This window comes from Orycteropus afer, unplaced genomic scaffold (assembly GCF_000298275.1).
Source record: "Orycteropus afer afer isolate SDZICR_OR568_19922 unplaced genomic scaffold, OryAfe1.0 scaffold00345, whole genome shotgun sequence".
NCBI lineage: Eukaryota > Metazoa > Chordata > Mammalia > Tubulidentata > Orycteropodidae > Orycteropus > Orycteropus afer.
Genome location: NW_006921932.1, coordinates 3,092,003 through 3,110,442, shown reverse-complemented (window position 1 = coordinate 3,110,442; position 18,440 = coordinate 3,092,003). Strand labels below are relative to the sequence as shown.

The following is an 18,440-nucleotide window of genomic DNA, read 5'->3' as shown; positions in this document are numbered from 1 at the left end:
GACCAAGTAGGATTCTTATCAGGTATGCAAGGATGGTTCAGCATTAGAAAATCAATCAATGCAATCCACCACACAAATACAACAAAAGAAAAGAATCATGTTATTATCATCTCAATCAATGCAGAAAAAGCATTTGATAAAGTCTAACACCACTGCTGATAAAAAAAAAAAAAAAAAAACTGTCAGTAAAATAGAAATACAAGGGAATTCTTCAATATGTTAAAGGGCATTTATACAAAACCAACAGCAAATATTATTCTCAATGGAGAGAGATTGAAAGCATTTCCCTTGAGATCAAGAACCAGGAAAAGGTGTTCTTAATCACCACTTTTATTCAACATTGTACTTTAAGGCCTAGCAAGAGCAATAAGGCAAGAAAAGGAAATAAAGGGGTTTCAAATTGGTAAGGAAGAAGTAAACTATCCCTATTCACAGATGATAATGTTCTTATGCTTAGAAAATCCCCCAGATTCCACAAGAAAGCTATTGTAACTAATAGAAGGATTCAGCAAAGTAGCAGAACACAACAGAACACAAAAATCAGTTGGATTCTTCTATACCAACACAGAGAACTTCAAATTGGAAATCAGGAAAACAATACTATTTATAACAGCATCCCACCAAACCCCTTCCCCCCAAAAAAGATAAAATACTTAGGAATAAATCTAACCAAGGATGAAAAAGACCTATACAAGTAAAACTACAACGCATTACTGCAAGAAACCAAAAGAAACCTACATAAATGGAATAATATACCATGCTCATGGATAGGAAGACTTAACATAATGAAATTATCAATACTATCCAAAGTGATCTATAAATACAATGCAATCCCGATCCAAATTACAACAGTATTCTTTAACGAAAAACTATTCATCAACTTTATATGAAAATGAAAGAGGCCTGATAACTAAAGAAGAACAGCAAAGTAAGAGGCCTGATTACAGAACCAACACCTTAGCTCAATTACACAAGCTCAAGGGGACAGCATTTGTCCAAAAGCAAAGATGAGAAAGCAGGAAGGGGTAGAAAATTCAGGCAAAAGGAGACGTGGAACCCAGGGCAGAAAAGGGGAGAGTGCTGGCACATTGTGGGAATGCAACCAATGTCATGGAACACTTTATGTACAAACTGTTGAATAAGAAACTAATTTGGTCTGTAAACTTTCACCTAAAGCACAATAAAACTTAAAAAAAAATTAAAGAAGAATCATGGAATATTAGAACAAGAAAGAACTTTTATAATCTCATTTACTCTCAACTGAGAGAACAACCAAAATTTAGAAGACAATTTGGAGTTTTACAATCGGAGAAGTGGCCCTTAATCTAGAGTCCAGAAACTGATTATTCGAGGAAGAAATCTTTCTGGTAATTTCTTTCAATTCTTTTGGGATGAATACTTTCTACCATCATTAACCTATATAGTAAGTATACAAATATGAGCTATGTGCAGCTCTTTAAGCATCCAGTAAAAGCCAGTAACTCAGATAAATTAATGGTTAAGTGCTTACATTATTTCTTTTAATTTTATTCCTTTTTTAAAAAAACATTTCCTTATTGAAAATATTAACATAAAAAAGGTTACTGTTTTGCTTATTGACTCTGGGTATATCACACAAACACAAAGTCTTATGTTCTTACAGCCTGAAGAAAATAGCCATTTTGAAAACCGCTTACCTTGAATACCAAAACACAACACCACCTTTAAAAATGGTCAGGTTGTAATACAAATAATTCTATCTAATGAGAGCAAAATAAAAATTATTGCATTTTGAAATTTGTATCTGCAATCCAAATAATGTTCCCATCATTAAAAAAAAAAAAAAAAAAAACACTACCTTCCCCCAAAAAATCATCACATTCAGTTGTCTTTCTGTAGGTGACTACTCTAAGAGGTTTATGAAGTGAGTCAACAATCTAAGAAAAGCAGCTTACAATAATCATACACAATGCCACAGAACAAAAATATATAAATGAACCTGTATGTGAATTTAAATAAAACCCAATTGTACACAACAGGGATAAAAGTTTTGTTAATACACTATTGTGATTTTCTCTTTTTAATTTTTTTGTATATGACCTTCTTCCTAGTCAGTCAGAAGCATCCATTTGCCTCTGGAGGTTTGGGCTTATAGTAAGGAGTGAGTTCACTCTCAGCCTTTCTTTGCCTATCAAGTTGGAATTTTTCAATATATAGTGAAGCAATAGTTTTAAAAGTTAAGCTTTGTCAAGAGCAAAAGGGATTTCTAAATCCCCCCAAAGACTCTGATGATGTATGGATAACAAAACTTGAAAAGCTGTGGATTGAGTTTTACAATAAACCACAGGGAAAGAAAACTTAGCATATTACAGTAGTGAAGAACCATGTACCTAGAGAATTAGTAGAGAGGTTTCTTGGAGGAAGGGGAAGAGATTCTCAAAGAACGAAGCTGTACAATGGAAATATCAGTAGCAAAACTCCCCATTTTCCCTCCCTCCACTCCCTGACCCAGGCTTAAACCAAAACACCAGGCAAGACCTGGACTGGTGAGGCTAAGAGGTGCATAGATTGCAAAAGTTATGGAAGTACTCCCTCCTAGCACCACACACCCAGTCCTGAAGAATTGCCTCCTTAAATTTTGTGCCTTAGGTTCATCTCTTTACCCTCTGCCACAAAGAAGGGTAAGTGGTGATAGAAATGTCTGGAGCAATGCAGAGGAATGAGAAGCCATAGAATTAGTGTTCGCTTTCTCCAGCAGAGATTGGAAGAAGCTGGCACTTTCCCCTGAGCCTTTTCTGTCCATGAATATCACACAAAGTACTAGCATTCAAAAACTGACATCTCCAAGGAAGTGAGAGGGTAAAATTACAGAAATATCATAGATGGGTCCAAAGTTAGGATTTTTAACCATCAGATTTAATTTCTCTGAATATCACTGTGAAAATAGAATGTGTAATGGATTGAATAGTGTCCCCATAAAAATATGTTGAAGTCCTAATCTCTATACCTATGAATGTGATTTACTTGAAAATAGGGTCTTTGTGGATGTAATCAAGTTAAGATGAGGTCATACTGGCTTAAGGTGGCCCCTAAATCTAATGGCTGAGAAAAAAAAGAAGGAAAAAAACCAAACTCACTGCCATCGAGTTGGTTCCGACTCATAGTGACCCCTCCTTGGGTTTCCAAGGTGGTATCACTATGGAAGTAGATTGCCCAACCTTCCTTCCGAGGAGTGGCTGGTGGGTTTGAACTGCCAGCCTTCTGGTTAGCAATCAAATACCTTAGGCACTACACCACCAGAGCTCCCAATCTAATGGCTGGTGGTGTCTTTATAAAAGAAAGGAGAGGAAGATATTCATACAGAGACATAGGGAAAAGGATCATGTGAAGACAGAAGCAGAAATTGGAGCCATGCTGCCACAAGTCAAGAAATACTTGGAGTCACCAGAAACTGAAAGAGACAAGAAAGGGTTTTCTCCCAGAACTTTAGAGAAATCATGACTCTGCTGACACTCTTATTTGAACTTCTAGCCTCCAGACTGTGAGAGAATAAATTTCTGTCTTTTTAAACTCTTCCATTTGTGGTACTTGTTACAGCAGCTCTAGGAAACTAACACAATGTGCTTGATCAATTTTAGTGTATGGTTTCAAAAAATCTTGAGCCAGACTTTGTTTTTTCACTACCATGAAGTATATTTCAAGGCTTTTTAGTCCCCTAATTGGTGCTCTTAAGGAAAATAAATTTTTAACATTTGCCCAAGATAAAAAAATTTATATCCAAAAATAATTTAGGAATTTCTTCCAAGATAAGAATATATTAATTTTGCATTACTTATGGTGTTGAACTACCTCAGTCTCTGATTTCTGTACAAGTGGATAATTATAAGTACATAATGTACAATTTCATCAAAGCAACCAGCACTTAACACTTTATTTTGGTTAAAATTTTGGGAGAGGAGAATTCATACTGGGATTTGTTCATTCATTAAGTACATTTATGGGCACCTATTGTACCAAGCGCTATATGAAGTGTTTATAGACATTTTATAATTTAATCCTCTCCACAACTATGTAACCACCAAAGCCAAAGACAAGGGAATTGAAGATTTTTACCAACTTCTGCAGTCTGAAATTGACCAAACATGCAATCAAGATGTGTTGATTATCATTGGTGGCTGGAATGCAAAAGTTGGAAACAAAGAAGAATCACCAGTAGTTGGAAAATATGGCCTTGGTGACAGAAATGACGGAGATCGCATGATAGAATTTTGCAAGACCAATGACTTATTCATTGCAAATGCAAACACCTTTGTTCAACAACACAAATGGGGGCTATACATGTGAACTTTGCCAGACAGACTACATAGGAATCAGATTGACTACATCTGTGGCAAGAGGTGATGGAGAAGCTCAATATATTCAGCCAAAATAAGGCCAGGAGCTGATTGTGGAACAGACCATCAACTGCTCATATGCAAGTTCAACATGAAGATGAAAACAATTAAAACAAGTCCACGAGAGCCAAAATATTACCTTGAATATATCCCTCCTGAATTTAGAGACCATCTAAAGAATAGATTCAATACACTGAACACCAATGACCAAAAACCAGAGGAATTGTGGAAAGACATCAAGAATATCAACCATGAAGAAAGTAAAAGGTCATTAAAAAGACAGGGAAGGAAGAAAAGATTAAAATGTATGTCAGAAGAGACTCTGAAACTTGTCCTTGAATGGAGAGTAGCTAAAGCAAATAAAAAAAAAATGACAAGATAAAAGAGCTGAACAGAAGTTATCAAAGAGCAGCTCGAGAAGATAAAGTCAATTATTATAATGAAATGTGCAAAGACCTGGAGTTAGAAAACCAAAAGAAAAGAACATGCTTGGCATTTCTCAAGCTGAAAGAACTGAAGAAAAAATTCAAGCCTCGCATTGCAATACTGAAAGATTCTATGGGCAAAGTTTTGAATGATGTAGGAAATATCAAAAGAAGATGGAAGGAATACACAGAGTCACTGTACCAAAAAGAACTGGTCGATGTTCATTCATTTCAGGAGGTGGCATATGATCAAGAGCCAATGGTATTGAAGGAAGAATTTAAAGCTGCACTGAAGGAATTGGAAAAGAACAAGGCTCCAGGAATTGATGGAATACCCATATGTTTCAACAAATGGAAGCTCTGGTGGAGGCACTCCTTTTCTATGCCAAGAAATTTGGGAGACAGCTACCTGGCCAACTGACTAGAAGAGATTCATATTTGTACTTATTGGAAAGAAAGGTGATCCCACACAATGTGGAAATTATCAAACAGTATCATTAATATTTTACATAAGTAAAATCTTACTGAAGATAATTCAAAAATGGTTGCAGCAGTACATTGACAGAGAACTTCTAAAAATGTAAGCTGGATTCAGAAGGAGACATGGAGTGAGGGATATCATAGCTGATGTCTGATGGATCTTGGCTGGAAGCAAAGAATACCAGAAAGAAGTTTACTTGTGTTTCATTGAATATGCAAAGACATTCAGTTGTGTGGGTCATAACAAATTGTGGATAACATTGAGAAGAATGGGAATTCCAGAACACTTAATCATACTCAGGAACCTGTACATAGACATGAGGAACCTGTACATAGACCAGGAGTCTGTCGTTCAAACAGAACAGGGCAATACTGCATAGTTTAAAATCAGGAAGGGAGTGCATCAGGGTTGAATCCTTTCACCATACTTGTTCGATTTGTATGCTGAACAAACAATCTGAGAAGCTGGACTATATGAAGAAGAACGTGGCATTAGGATTTGAGGAAGACTTATTAACAACCTGTGATACGTAGATGACACAACTTTGCTTGCTGAAAGTGAAGAGGACTTGAAGCCCTTACTGATGAAGATTAAAGACTTCATTTAGTCTGCAGTATGAATTGCATCTCAACATAAAGAAAACAAAAATCCTTACAACTGGACCAATAAGCAACCTAACAATAAATGGAGAAAAGATTGAGGTGATTAAAGATTTTATATTATTTGGTTCCACAATCTACACCAGTAGAAGTAGCAGTCAAGAAAACAGATAACATATTGCACTGGGCAAATCTGCTGCAAAAGACTTCTTTAAAGTGCTGAAGAGAAAGATGTTTCCTTAAAGACTAAGGTGTGCCTAACCCAAGCCATGGTATTTTCAGTCACCTCATATGCCTGTGAGAGCTGAAAAGAACAAGGAAGACTGAAGAAGAGTTGATGTTTTTGAGTTTTAGTGTTGGCGAAGAATTCTGAAAGTACTATGGACTGCCAAAAGAACTAACAAATCTGTCCTGGAAGAAGTGCAGCCAGAATGCTCTTTGGAAGCGAGAATGGCCAGGCTTCATCTCACCTACTTTGGTTGTCAGAATGGACCATTCCTTGGAGAAGGATATCATGCTTGGTAAAGTGGAGGGTCAACAAAAAAAGAGGAAGGCTCTCAACGAGATGGATTGACACAGTGGCTACAACAATGGGCTCAGGTATGGCAAGGATTGTGAGGCTGGTACAGGACCAAGCAGTGTTTTGTCCTGTTGTACACAGGGTCACTATGAGTCGGAGCCAACTCAATGGAACCTAACAACAACAATAAGAACAACTAGGTGCTTTTGGCAAAATTAACCCTACTTAAAGAGGTTAAGTTGTCACTGCTAGTAAGGGGTAGGTAGAGCCCTCTGAGAATCTGTTATCTACTCAAGTAGATGGGTACCATAATAATTGCACTCTAAGTTCATAGGTTGTATAAATGGTTATTGCACTTGACTGCTAACTGAAAGGTTGGGGGTTTGAGTCCACCTAAAGTTGCCTTGGAAGAAAGGCCTAGTGATCTACTTCAGAAAAACCAACCACAAAAACCCTATGGAGCACATACGGAATCACCATGAGTCAGAATCAACTCAATGGCAAGTGGTTAAGGAGAGTGCCGTCATAGGCACATTTTAGCCAAATGGATCTCCCAGAAGAGGGCTCTAAAAAGGGATTTGAAGAAGAAATAAAACACTAACAGGTAAGTATTGAAAGAGAGTTTCAGAGGCACCATGACCAGAGAATGTCTGATGCGGTTCATAGAACAATAAGTGGCTATTGTTTTGGCAGGGTGATAGGGAGAGAGAAGTTGTCAGCATGTGGAGGTCAGGTTGAGACATAACCAGGGGCAGTAGGAACCAGAAAGAGTTTTGACTAGAGAATGGCTAGGTCAGGACTGTGCTTTAAGAACTACTCCAGCTAACGTATGTCAGTCTGGGTAGGTGGTGGGGAGACTGGAGATGGGGGTACATATGGAGGCTATCTTGGTAAACTTGGCAGAACCTGGACAGGATCTGCATTGGGCCAAGCCAAGGGGAAGGGAGAGTTCCACTTTCCATCAGTATTCTCTCATTAGCTCTCTTCAGTCTTGGAAAACAAGGTAGAATTCCTTACCTGCTTAATTAGAAAGGTTTGATTTCTCTTTATCTGATAAGTAAGGAGTTGCAGTAGAAAGACCAAATCTAAGTGATGCTCTAGGAAAATTAATCTAGTGATGACGTAAAAATGGATTTGAGAGAGGCCAGTTAGAGGCTAGTGCCCACGCCAAGCATAGGGCAATTAAGGATGGAAGAACAATACTAGTGATCAGTAGGAGACTTCTAAAGGACAGAGGCAATAGAATAGATTGGATATGAAAACTTAATGATGACCCCAATGTCAAACCCAAATGACTATGAACATGGTAGTCTCCCTGTAGGACAGAAGAGAAGGCATTAATTTGAGAAGAAAGCATACCTATTTTAAGTATATTCCTTCAGGAATTACAATCACATTTTCATGGGGAAATCTCCAGAAGGTGTTCAAAGGTCAGAGCTGGTGTTCATAAGAGAGGTAGGGGTTTGAGATAACAAAGCCAAGCAGTTGTATTTGCATGGGGATAAAGTCATGTGGAATGGATGTCTGTGCTGAGGGACAAAATGGTAGCAAATGGAAATGAAAGCCAAGGGGAGGCCTCTGAAGGAGTAGAGCAGAAGCAGAAGCACTAGCACCTTCCAGAGAGACAGAAAGGGCAGGAGAGGACAAGAGTAGAACACGCAGAGCTGCAGAGATAAAGGGTGAGAAAGAAAAGTTGGTAAAATGCAGCAAACCTGTTGAGGAGGATGATGACATAGATCCAGGGGCTATTTGATGATGAAGGGTCACCTCCTCTCTCAGCAGTCTCCCTGATGCTCTCCCTCCCCATGCAGGACATCCAGAACTTTTCTTCCTCTGTTTGGCCTGAGCACAGGTGGCCGTAATAATGAGTTAGCCACTAGTGTTTGCTTGCCTATCAATTTGTGCTTTAGATCAAATGCTCCCTAAGAGCAAGGACCACGTGGGATCATCTAGCACAGCACTACAGAATAGGGACTTAGTGAAGAAATTAGTGCAGCCCTCTGAAAAAGCCATTTCCGGAGAATGAAAGTCAAACTTTAAGGTGTTATGGAATACGATGGAAAGGAAATTTAAGAAGCACGCGGTTATGTGAGAGGGGCTGGAGGTTATGAAGAAAAGAAGACAAAAGTCACATCAAGACAGAAGCAGAAAGAGTAAAAAGTTTTGTTCTTGAGTAGGGGAGATCGCCTCGTATGCATGTGAGAGCTGGACAATGAATAAGGAAGACCAAAGAAGAGTTGATGCTTTTGAGTTGTGGTGCTGGCGAAGAATGCTGAAAGTACCATAGACTGCGAAAAGAACTAACAGATCTGTCCTGGAGGAAGTGCAGCCAGAATGCTCCTTGGAAGCAAGAATGGCCAGACTTCGTCTCACCTATTTTGGTCATGTTGTAAGAAGGGACCATTCCCTGGAGAAGGATGTCATGCTTGGTAGGGTGGAGGGTCGACGAAAGAGGGGGAGGCCTTCAATGAGATGGATTGACACGGTGGCTGCGATGATGGGCTCAAGTATAGCAGGGATTGTGGGGCTGGCGTGGGATCAGGCAGTGTTTCGTTCTGCTGTGCATGGGGTCGCTATGAGTCGGAAACGACTCGACGGCACTTAACAACAACAACAACAACAGGGGAGATTTGATTAGGTTTCTAAACTGTGGTGAAAGCCAGTGGAAACGAGAGGGTGAGGACGCAGGATGAGGCAGTGGGTAATAATAGATGGAGTGAGATTTTGGGAGGAACTGGTACATAGAGAGGAGGGTGAATCTCTGAAGGCAGGGATGAGTGAAGATACAGAGAGATGTGAAAGTGGCAGGTGGAGGTAGTGATCGACCTATGAGGAAGGAAACTATGGCCTAATGGAAAAAAAAAAATCCTCGTTGAAGTTCTAACACTGCCATTTATAAGTTGTGCGACCTGTGGCAAGTGCCTTAACATTTTTTAAAGTTTCAGCTTTCCTTTCAGTAAAATGGGGGTATTACCTACCAATTCACAGTGTTGTTGTCCCTCTTATTTGCAAGTGTTTTCTTGGATATCTTTTTGTTTTTGCTGTTTACTTGTATTTGTTTTATTTTTGGCATGTTTTCCTTATAGAACAGAGAACCTGGAAGATGGTCTGGATCTTATGAGCAACGTAAAAAGTAGGTTATCTATCTAAGTACAAAGACAGTGACGCCAGACGCCTCAGCAATCAGGGAAAAGTTTTAGAGTGCTGTGCATAGATAGGGCAAGAAGATGGACACGACATAAATAAAAGGACTTGGAAGCACCAGCGAGCACCCGGGGAGATCTAAGGGTAGAGAAAACTGACCCTGGAGGAATCAGGTCCCTTGGTTGAAAAGAAAGTGGGGGGATATAACCAGAGGGACTAGTCCCTGGAAAGGATATTATGCTTGGTTAGTGGAGAGTCAGCGAAAAAGGTTGACCCTCAACGAGATGGTTTGACACAGTAGTTACAACGACGGGCTCACGCATAGCAAAGACTGGGAAGATGGCGCAGGACTGGGCAGTGTTTGGTTCTATTGTACCTAGAGTAGCTATGAGTTGGAAACGACTCGACCGCACCTAACGACCACCAAAATCTTCGTCTCTGACTCTCTCTTACAGTGAGGGTAATAAGACAGGTGCAAACCTTGCGGTCTTTGCATCTTACAAGGCCTTGCAAGGGGTTTCTGCGTGTCCCTAGGCTACAGAGATTGATTCTGCCCAGATGGACACCTTTTTAGAGACAGGTTCCCAACTACACCTCAGCCCAAAGATTTGAAGGCCTTTTAAGGAAAGCTCCGTCAAGCCTCTGGGTATACGGGCCACTTACCAGGCACGTGCTGCTGGGTACAGGACCTCAGGCTTTTTTTCCTTTTTGGTAACTTGCCCAGTGAGGAGAGGCCCCGCCCTTCCGCGCCGGGTCAGCGCGGGGCGGGACTCCAGCGCGGGCCAGGGCAGGGGCGTGGTCCCGGGGCTCCCTCCCGCCTCTCCGCGGCGCTCCTTTCTGGACGGGTGGAAGCGGCGGCGGCGGCGGCCCTGGGGGCCATGGCGCTGCCCCAGACCTGGTTGCAGCCCAGGTAGGGCACCTGGCTGAGGCCGGGAGAGGGGGCGGGAGGGTCCCCCGCGGCGGTGGCTATCCCCGTTCACTGCCCAGTGCCCCACGCAACGCGCCTTTGAGCACTTGATAGATATCTGCTAATTTAAACCTCTTGGCTATCCTAGGAGGAAGGCACTGCTATTTTCTTCATTTTACTGATGAGTAATGGGAAGAACACACCGCATAGCTACCCTTTCCCGTTTGGGTGCCTCTGCCAGATCTCGCGCCAGCTTACCCTTCTCCCAGTCTCTTGGGAGCCCTTTCTTTGACTTTCTGGGGCGCCTGTGTTGCATGGTGCAGAAACACCTACTGCACATATAGATGCCACGGCCTGTCCCAGAGGAAAGTTTTCAGTGGTATAGAAGTAGGGTCTGGGAATCCGTGGGTTTAACCGACACCCCAGGTTCTGTTTCTGATGAATCTACCCACCCCTCAGTAGTTCATGACATCTAGTAAGGTGCCCGAGTAAAATCACCCAGCTTATTTGCCCTGTTTCTCACAAATTTCACATCTCCACCAAGAAAAAACCTTGACTGAGTTTTCTACACTGGCAGGGCCCCTCCCAACACCTTCTGAAGGGTCTATGCTCTCAAGAAACACTGAGACATTCTTTTCCTAGTTCCCTCAAAACGTGTATCTGTCAGTCTTCTTTTAGTCATTTCTTTAGCAATCCACAATACATTTGAAAACCCAGTTTGACTTCCCCTTTCTGGCCTTCTGAGTAACTAAACAGCTTGCTATTTGTACGCTAACTAAGGAAACTGCCTTCAAAATGTAATAGGAGGCAGGGCCCCAGTCCCAAAGTCAGTAAGTCCTCTTATTCAATTATCCGCCATTTAGGATCACCACCATTGACACTCCCCTCTTGTTACTATAAACCAATTATCTTTGAGGTTCTACACATAGGCTGAGCTTCTGGAACTCATGCTGACCACATCAACTCCTCTCCATCCATGTTATTTTCTCCCCTAAAATACCCAAAAGCCATCTTTGCTGTGATTGCGTTGTAACCCTTAGTGAACAGCAAGGGTGGAACTTTATCAAAGTTGAAAGTTGATTGTGCAATAGAACCATATTTGCCTTTAAGCAAACTCAAGATAGTCACTTTAGGAGATAGTGTGTACTGTGTATGTATGTATGTACTTCAAAACCTGAATTGCATTTGGGGGTAACCAAGTAAAAGACTCTGGTAATGCTATAAATCCATTGCCATGGAGTTGATTCCAACTCACAGAGACCCTATAGGATAGTGTAGAACTGCCCCACAGAGTTTCCTAGGCTATAATGCCCCCCTCCCTTTTTTTTAACTGTGATTTGGGTGAAAGTTGACAGAGCAAATTCGTTTTCCATGCAGCAGTTCATATACACTTTGTCTCATGACATTGACTACAATTTACCCCGATGCAACAGCTCCCCTTCTACTTCCTCCTGATAGTTATGTCTTCCCTGTATCCATCCCTCCACGCACTCCTGCCCCTTGAGCTGTCTCCCTGTGCATGAACAGCTAGGCTATAATCTTTATGGAAGCAGATTGCCACATTTTTCTCCAATGGACTGGCTGGTGGGTTCCAGCTGCAGACCTTGGATTAGCAGCTGAGTGCTTAACCACTGTACCACCAGGCTTCCTTGATAATGGAATAGTAGGCAATTAAATACATAGGCAGTGTAATGTGGAAAGGATATTTACAAAGGAAATGTTTAATGGTGTTTTCCTGTATTTATAGGTATAGGAAGAATACCTATCTTTTCATCTATTATTTAATCCAGTTCTGTGGTCATTCATGGATCCTGACAAATATGACAGCCAGATTCTTTTCATTTGGAAAAGGTAAATCTCCAAAACAATTTTAGATTAAAAAATTTTAATCTGTGCTTTCACCTAGTCCTGCTTATATTAATTTTTTATTTAATTTTGGTGTTTCTTACTCAGTATCTTTCATTCCTCTCAAATTTATACTTTTTTCACTAGCTAAGTTTATTGGAAGCAGCTCTGGTAGCGTAGTGCCTAAGGCATTGACTGCTAACCAGAAGACTGGTGGTTCAAACCCACCAGCCACTCCTCAGAAGGAAGATTGGGCAGTCTCCTTCCATAGGGGTACCGACTCAGAAACCCAAGGAGGGGTTGCTATGAGTTAGATCTGACTTGACGGTCGTGAGTTTGGTTAGTTTTGGTTTATGTTTATTGGAAAGAGCTCTGGTGGCACAGTAGTTAAAGCATTCAGCTGCTAACCAGAAGGTGGGTGGTTCAAGCCCACCAGGCAGTCTGCGGGAGTTAGATGAAGCAGTCTGCTTCCGTGGAGATTTACCGAGTTGGAAACCTTTTGGGGCACTTCTCCTTTGTCCTATAGGGTTGCTATGAGTTGCAATTGACTTGATGGAATGTTTTTTTGTTTTTCAAATATTGCTTGGTTATTGGTAAACACTAAACCTTTTTGGAGAGGGAGGTAGGATAAGGAAAATGCATTTAGCTTCCCCCTACTAGGCAGTTTACCCTGAAAACACACGCATGGCCTGTGGATGGTATGCTTTCACTGTTCCTTTTTAGTCTTGTACCAAACGTTAGCTGACTTGATGGGTTTTGAGGAAATCTGTAAATAACCTTTTGCTCACAGAAATTGAGAACTAACCAAAGTATCCCCATGTCTTTTATTCCCTAGGCTTCAGGTAATTGGAGAACACTAATCAGTGAAGGACAAAATGCATATTCCCTGGGTGTTTATTTGCTCCCTTTAAGAAGGAATGTGCCATTAAGAAAATGACACACTTTGGAGATGACTACCAAGCATGATATCATTCTCTAGGGACTGCTGTCTCTTGATAACATGTCCAAAGTACTTGAGATGAAGTCTCACTATCCTTGCTTCAAATGAGCATTCTGGCTATACTTCTTCCAAGACAGATTTGTTCATTCTTCTTGAAGTCCATGATGTAGTCAGTATTCTTTGCTAAAACTAATTCAAATGCATCAAGTCTTCTTCTGTCTTCCTTACTTGTTGTTCAGTTTTTGCATGCATATGAGGCAACTGAAAATAACCATGGCTTGGGTCAGGCTCACCTTAGTCCTCATGGTGACATTTTTGTTAATGTATTATTATGGGCATTAATCATTAAGTCATAAACTTCTTCCACTTTCCTAAAAAGTAAAGACACGGTTCTTTAGATAGCTTTTCAATTTTTAAAAAATGAATCATTAAATGACTGTCAAAATAACATTCTCTCACATCCTACCCCATGTGGATAAGTGTCATCACAGTTTTAACTATTGGATAACGTGACAATTTTAGCAACTGCTGTTTTCAGCTAAAAGCAAATGTGGAGAATATTTCTGGGAAAAGTCATGCTGTGCTCATCAATTCAGACTTCTGTGTCTTAAAGAAAGGAATCTACTTCTGGGATTCCATAAACTATTTTATGTTGCTTTTTCTTACTGAAAATCTACAGATAAATTCTTGTATTTGTTAAGGACCTCCAAAGATACAACCAAAGGCTTGAATTTCAAATATAAGCATTTGCTATTAAGGGTATTTAAGTAGTGGAAAACACAGGCTGGTAAACACAAAATGGGAAAACTTCCTTTATATTTTTAGAAAAAAAAATCATCCTTTCTAGGCCTTGGTAGTAAACTGCAGCTGTGTCGGGGAGATTATAGGTCATTTGCAAAACAAGTCATAAACCACAAATTCTTTCTTATGCTGCTTTGACGCTTCATGTACCCAGCATTGCCAAGGATACTATGGCCTTTGCAGTGGGAAAAGTTGTATTAGTCAGCAGTGTATTTCTTCATTATACTCCTGTTACATAATACATATTATGTATAATATATATGTAAAATTATGTTGATAGAATCTAAATGTGTAAAATTATGATGATAGAATCTACTTATAATTAAAGAAACACAACCCATGGAAGGCAGACTGAAATCAACTAAGTGAGGGTTCAGAACAATTCCTGAGTTGAAGAATAAATGAAGTAGTTCAATAGCAATCTAATATGAACTGGGAACATGCACTACCTTCTTCCTTCACAGAGCTATGTAGTTGATAATTTCATGTTATACCAATAAAACCAAACTCACTGCCATCGAGTCAGTTTGACTCATAGTGACCCCTCCTTGGGTTTTCGAGGTGGTATCTCTACAGAAGCAGATTGCCCAGTCTTCTTTCCGAGGAGAGGCTGGTGGGTTTGAACCACCAGTCTACTGGGTAGCAGTCAGGTACCTTAGGCACTATGTCACCAGAGCTACCATAGCAAGGCCAGGGAAGTAGATAAATATGTGGACTGTCTGTGCCTCAGATATCCTCTGTGAAATGGGATAATGATAATAACATTGCCTCAGAGAGCTGTTGAGAAGAGATACCCTTAGTTTGCACTTGGTAACTTAATATCACGTGAATATTTACCAGGCAGTAAACACAGCAAACTCTTCCCTAACATTTTATTTTAATATTTAAAACAACAAATGTGTCCTTCCATTTGTTTCCCTTCCGTTTCAGCTCTCTCTAAATAGAATTTTTCTTTTGGCTCCATGCAATGCAAACTCCAAAAGTACTGATCAGAGGCCTAAATTTTAATCTTTAAAACTAACAAAAAAATAAACAAACAAAAACACTAACCAAAAATGTGCAGGACACAGATGTGCCATGTACTCATATGCATATACACATATGATGTTATGTCAGTTTGTTATTATCACAGTACCATTACTCTCATTTCCATAATGCTTTAAAAAGTCTTTTCATCTTTGCCATTTTCTTGTCATCAGAAAGTTGTGAGTGCAGCCCTCACAACCATTCTTTAATAAGCTTGCATCCAACCTATATATTTTTGTTGTGGTCCAAATTCTAGCTGTTACTTTTTATTCAGGAATTGCTTTACAGTCCCATATAGGAAGAATAAATACTATAGCTTTGACCATGAAACATTCTTTCTCAAGTTTTTACACTTTTTGGAAGAAGAGTGATTAACTTGTACTGTTGTTGTTGTTGTTGTTATGTGCCGTCGAGTCGGCCCCGACTCATAGCGACCCCTCCTTGGGTTTCCGAGGCAGTATCACTACAGAAGTGGATTGCCCAACCTTCCTTCCGAGGAGTGGCTGGTGGGTTTGAACCACCAGCCTTCTGGTTAGCAGTCAAGTGCTTTAGGCACTACGCTACCAGAGTTCAACAATATGAAATACATTATTTGATTGTGTCACATTCTTAATAATTTAGTAGTTTGTTTGAGAATTTCTGATGTGTTCGATGGAAAAGGAAATAAATAATTTCAGTTTTGTTGCAAAATTCTGATAGATTTGGACTGTGATCTAGTTTGTACAGGTCTTTTACTTACTATATCTGTGTTTTTACCGGGCACAGATTCAGTGGTTGACACTTTTTATGCTATTGGACTTGTGATGCGATTTTGCCAATCCATTTCCCTCTTGGAGCTGCTGCACATATATGTTGGCATTGAATCAGACCATCTTCTCCCCAGGTTTCTGCAGGTAGGCTTTAATCATATTGTTACTATTGGTAAATAATCTATAATTTATCTTTTCTCTGTTTCCAGCCTCCCTTGATTTTAAGGCAGTTAAAAGTCAACCATTGCCTTAAGTAATTAATAAGAATAATACTTCTATGAAAGGATTAGCTCATTCTAAAGCACTATAGTTAGAATAGCTATTTGGAAACATTCAAGACAATGATGCTTGTTTATCTATGCAACACTGCATTGATCTTACCCTGCCAGGAGATGTCTCAGCCACTTCCTCTCCACTTTCACTGCCCTGGGAAGCAATATAGAACAATATAGGATAGGAGTCATTCAGACTTGGGTTTGATGCCCTGGTTCCTCCACCTACCATCTGTGGGATCATGCCACCAGTAATCATTGGGCTGTTGTGGGGAAAGGACACCATATATTATTGGGCAATTTCCTTTGGTAGAGATACCACATTAGAAACCCAAGGAGGGGTCGCTAGGAGTTGAATCCACTCGACAGCAGTAAGTTATCTTGCCTCTAGACAGTGTTCTTTTTAAAGGCAGGTAGAAGGAAAATGGGAGATTAATTGATAGAGACTCACTATAGGAAGTCATTGCTGGATTAATGCAAGATCATAAAAATGTAGTATTTTCCATAAGGAAGGGGTGAGCCTTAGGGGTTAGGTGACTATGTGAACATGTGTTTAAAATCTATAGAAATAAATACTTCCATGAATATAATTTTAGCTGTCCCCAAAATAAATTTGAAAAACTGAAAAATAACTACACTTGACAAATTCACATTGTAAAAATGTCATTGTTAAAATATATCAGAATCTTAATGTATTGCCAGCACCTAGAGAAGTGCTTAGAACATGAATATATGCCTTAAATTTTTGTTGCACGAAGGAGTAGCATAAATCCATGTATTACAATTTCCTTAAAATACCATGAAGATTTTAAAGATGTAAATATCAATATAATCCTAAAGAGCCTATGAAGAACTCAGTATTTCAAGTTTAGTGGATATTTTAAATTTTATTTATTAAATAAATGTTGTTGTTGTTATATACTGTTAATTTTGAGAAATAGTATTCATTAGGACAAAGACTTTTTTTTTTTTTAATTGTGATTTGGGTGAAAGTTTACAGAGCAAATTCACTTTCCATATAACAGCTGTCATACACTTTGTCTCATGACATTGATTACAATTTACCACAATGCAACAGCTCCCCTCTCACTTCCTCCCCATAGTTACCTCATCCCTGTGTACTTCCCTCTGTGCATTCCTGCCCCCGAGCTGTCTCCCCGTGCATACAAAGCCTTCTATTCTCCCATGATTATTCTCTCCAAGCAGTGTGTCTACCTAATGGAAATGTTCACCTCATATGCTTGTCTTTTGTTTGGTTGGAAGCCACAGGAGTGGGTTCAATTCCAGACCTGAAGGGCAGCTAGGGGCCATAGTCTCAGTGGCTCCATCAGGTTTATCAGACCAGCAAAACTGGTCCTCCCCTTTTTTTTTTTTTTTAAATGATTTTGAGTTTTATTCCACGTTGTTCTCCCACTCTATCCAGACTCTCCTACATAGATGCCCCTCCTAGGGGTTGACAGTGGTAGCTGGGCACCATCTACTTCTTCTGGTCTCATAGTCGTATAGGCTGAGGATCACATGGGGTACCAGTTGCTTGGACTAATTGTTTCCATAAATCTTTGGTTTCCTTCATTCTTCATTGCTCTGGACGAGGAGAGACACATCATTGCATCTAGATGGCTGTTTGCAAACTTTTAAGATCCCAATCGCTGCTCGCCAAGTAGGAGGTGGAACAATGTTTTGTGTAATGGGTTATGCCAGTTGAACTTGATGTCCCTTGCGATTATGGTCCTGAGCCCATGGGTCCAAGTACTCACTTCCTCTGGGAGCTGGCTGTGGCCAAGGAGTGACTACAACCTTGTCCCTTGTCAGCTCTATTATATACCTGGGAATTCGTACAGAACATACCAATACACTTGTAGAAACATTGTTTGGCAACCCGATACATGGTCTTGGGCACACTCCTCCCTGCATAGACATACCTAATAGTTCAGCCTGTCCACCCGTCTATCCACCCATATAAACACGTTTGCCTTTACTAACAACACAGTACTGTATGTACAAAAAGGTTCATCTTTGTTGTCTGTACCTCCCATGCACCGCTCTATGTCTATTTTAAGTGTTGAAATATCAAATATAAAATTAAAATAAGGGCAATATTCAGTATGTTGTTAGGTGCTGTAAGGTCAGTTCCATCTCATAGAGATGCTACATACAACAGAACAAAACACTGCTCAGTCCTGTGCCATTCTCACCGTTGCAGCTGGGTTTGAGCCCATTGTTGCAGCCACTGTGTCCATCCATCTTGTTGAGGCTCTACCTCTTGTTTTCCATCTTTCTCCAGAGACTGGTCCCTCCTGATAATATGTCCAGAGTACATGAGACAAAGACTTGCCATCTTGCTTCTTTTTTTTTTTT

At 40.1% G+C, this 18,440-nt stretch overlaps 1 protein-coding gene across 1 annotated transcript in view; it reads left to right on the top strand.

Moving 5' to 3' along the window:
- The first annotated feature begins 10,417 nt into the window (after positions 1–10,417).
- The window catches only part of HACD4 (3-hydroxyacyl-CoA dehydratase 4), a 41,000-nt gene continuing 32,977 nt past the window's right edge, over positions 10,418–18,440 (top strand). Inside the window, exons 1-3 of the mRNA XM_007952546.2 lie at positions 10,418–10,452; positions 12,197–12,300; positions 15,827–15,954. Coding sequence (XP_007950737.1) covers positions 10,421–10,452; positions 12,197–12,300; positions 15,827–15,954 — 264 coding nt within the window. The 5' untranslated portion in view covers positions 10,418–10,420. The remainder of the gene's footprint in view (positions 10,453–12,196; positions 12,301–15,826; positions 15,955–18,440) is intronic.